Below are 2,609 nucleotides of genomic sequence, written 5' to 3'. Positions count from 1 at the left end.
GTATGAAATTGCGCCTTTGGTCTTAGCTTTGATGAGGGTGGACGCTTGGCGCTGATCGCTGATCGGCTGCACCCACAGAATCCGGGTGCTCCAGAGCACCCGGATTCTGTCAACCACACAAAATACCCCCACATTCTGACAGTCAGACTGTGAGGGGTTTTCTGATCAAGGATTGAGTTTAGATCACTGTGATAAAAGACTGTGATAAACTTGATAGTAGAAACTGATCGTATTGATTGCTCTGTCGTGCGCTCCAGCGGCGCGTAGGCGCGCCGCCTTATGAGCGCAGTCGCTATTGTAAGGGGCTGCGCTCCGAGGAGCAATCGCGAGGTATACAAGAGGTTGTATTCGATAAAGAGCTAACTACTAACGTTGTGGATAAGCGAGCGCCGCAGGCAAGCGAGCGCCGCACCCCAACAACTTTGTGCACCTTTCCCATCATAACGAACAATGGCTCAACGCAGAGCTACTCTATTAGCCTCAAATGAAGCAGATATTCAGCTTGCTATTTCTTCTATTAATTCCTATCAAATACAGAGTAATCGTCGTACTGCTGCTATCTACAGCGTGTCTGAACGAACAATCCGCCGCCGACGCGCTGGTGTAACTGCCCGACGCGATTGCCAGCCCAACTCAAAGAAGCTTACTAAGCTAGAAGAGGAGGTGATAGTTGATCATATACTTGATCTTGATATACGTGGATTCTCGCCTACCTACGCAGCTGTGCGTAATATGGCTGATAAGCTGCTAGCTACGCGTGGCGCTGGCCAGGTTGGGCAGAAGTGGCCAGCCAACTTTGTTAAGCGTACAGATAGTCTTACGACGCGTTTTAATCGGGCATACGATAGGCAGAGAGCTCTTTGTGAAGATCCAGCCCTAATTAAGAGCTGGTTTGAGCTCGTGGAGCAGACAAAGGCTAAGTACGGCATCTGCGACGAAGACGTCTACAACTTTGACGAAGCTGGCTTTATGATGGGTAAGATCACGACTCAGCTTGTCGTTACAGCGTCCGAGAGGAGAGGCCGGCCAAAGGCAGTTGAGCCAGGCAATCGTGAGTGGGTGACGCTGATCGCAGCGATCAACGCAGCTGGCTGGGCAGTCCCACCGTTCCTTGTCTTTGCTGGCCAGTATCACCTATCTGCCTGGTACGAAGAGGCAGAGATCCCGCGCGATTGGGTAATCGCAGTTAGCGACAATGGCTGGACGAACAATGAGCTAGGTGTCGCATGGATAAAGCACTTTGATGCCCACACGAAGACCCGCGTTATCGGCACACGTCGCCTGCTTATTCTTGACGGCCATGAGAGCCACCAGTCTCTAGAGTTTCAAGAGTTCTGCAAGGAGAACAACATATATACGCTCTGCATGCCGCCTCACTCATCTCATCTACTCCAGCCTCTTGACGTTGGCTGCTTCTCGCCGTTAAAGCGCGCGTACAGCCGTGAGGTGGAGAGCCTAATACGCAACCACATCAACCACATCACCAAGCTCGAGTTTCTGCCAGCGTTCAAGGTAGCGTTCGATCGATCCTTCACGCCAGCCAATATCTGCTCTGCCTTCCGTGGCGCAGGCCTTGTTCCTCTCCAGCCAGATGCTGTTCTATCAAGGCTTGATATAAAGCTCCGTACACCTACTCCACCAGCTGTTCTAGAGGCTCTCTGGCAGGCTCGTACGCCTAGCAATACACGCGAGCTTGAAGCCCAATCAACGTTAATACGTGATCGCGTTCAACGGCATCAAGGCTCATCACCAACTTCAATTATTGCAGCAATTAACCAGCTTAAGAAGGGGGCTGAGGTAATGATGCTCTCGGCTGAGCTAATGCGCGATCGGATAGCCAGCCTTGAGAAGGCGAACGAAGCCGCAACAAAGCGTAGGCAGCGTAAGAAGAAGCGGATACAGAAGCAAGGAGTGCTAACAAAGGGAGCTGGAGAAGATCTACTCGCTCAGCGCGAGGCTGATCAGCAGATTACTCATGAAGAGCGTCAAGGAGGAGAGCGATCAGGTGTCAGCCGCCAGGCTCTAGCGCGGTGTAGTAGGTGTAGAGAGACTGGTCATAATTCGCGTACATGTAAGAAAGATACTTTAGATAGTATTTAATCTACTACCTTAATATATATAAATCTTATTTAGTTGTGGTAGAGCTGTATACGTAGAAAGGTGCACAAAGTTGTTGGGGTGCGGCGCTCGCTTGCCTGCGGCGCTCGCTTATCCACAACGTTAGTAGTTAGCTCTTTATCGAATACAACCTCTTGTATACCTCGCGATTGCTCCTCGGAGCGCAGCCCCTTACAATAGCGACTGCGCTCATAAGGCGGCGCGCCTACGCGCCGCTGGAGCGCACGACAGAGCAATCAATACGATCAGTTTCTACTATCAAGTTTATCACAGTCTTTTATCACAGTGATCTAAACTCAATCCTTGATCAGAAAACCCCTCACAGTCTGACTGTCAGAATGTGGGGGTATTTTGTGTGGTTGACAGAATCCGGGTGCTCTGGAGCACCCGGATTCTGTGGGTGCAGCCGATCAGCGATCAGCGCCAAGCGTCCACCCTCATCAAAGCTAAGACCAAAGGCGCAATTTCATACAATAAGCACCTAAAATACT

At 50.8% G+C, this 2,609-nt stretch overlaps 1 protein-coding gene across 1 annotated transcript; it reads left to right on the top strand.

Annotated features, from left to right (window-relative positions):
* Positions 1-1,803: 1,803 nt before the first annotated feature.
* COCSADRAFT_104790 (uncharacterized protein) lies at positions 1,804-2,100 on the top strand (the record flags this gene model as incomplete). The annotated part of the gene is made up of 1 exon (XM_007708018.1): positions 1,804-2,100. The coding sequence occupies one exon, from the start codon at positions 1,804-1,806 to the stop codon at positions 2,098-2,100; it is 297 nt and encodes a 98-aa protein (XP_007706208.1).
* Between the last annotated feature and the right edge of the window lie 509 nt (positions 2,101-2,609).

This window comes from Bipolaris sorokiniana (genome assembly GCF_000338995.1).
Source record: "Bipolaris sorokiniana ND90Pr unplaced genomic scaffold COCSAscaffold_107, whole genome shotgun sequence".
In the NCBI taxonomy this organism is placed as follows: domain Eukaryota; kingdom Fungi; phylum Ascomycota; class Dothideomycetes; order Pleosporales; family Pleosporaceae; genus Bipolaris; species Bipolaris sorokiniana.
The sequence above is the reverse complement of the archived record's forward strand: the minus strand, read 5'-3'. Positions and strand labels throughout refer to the sequence as shown.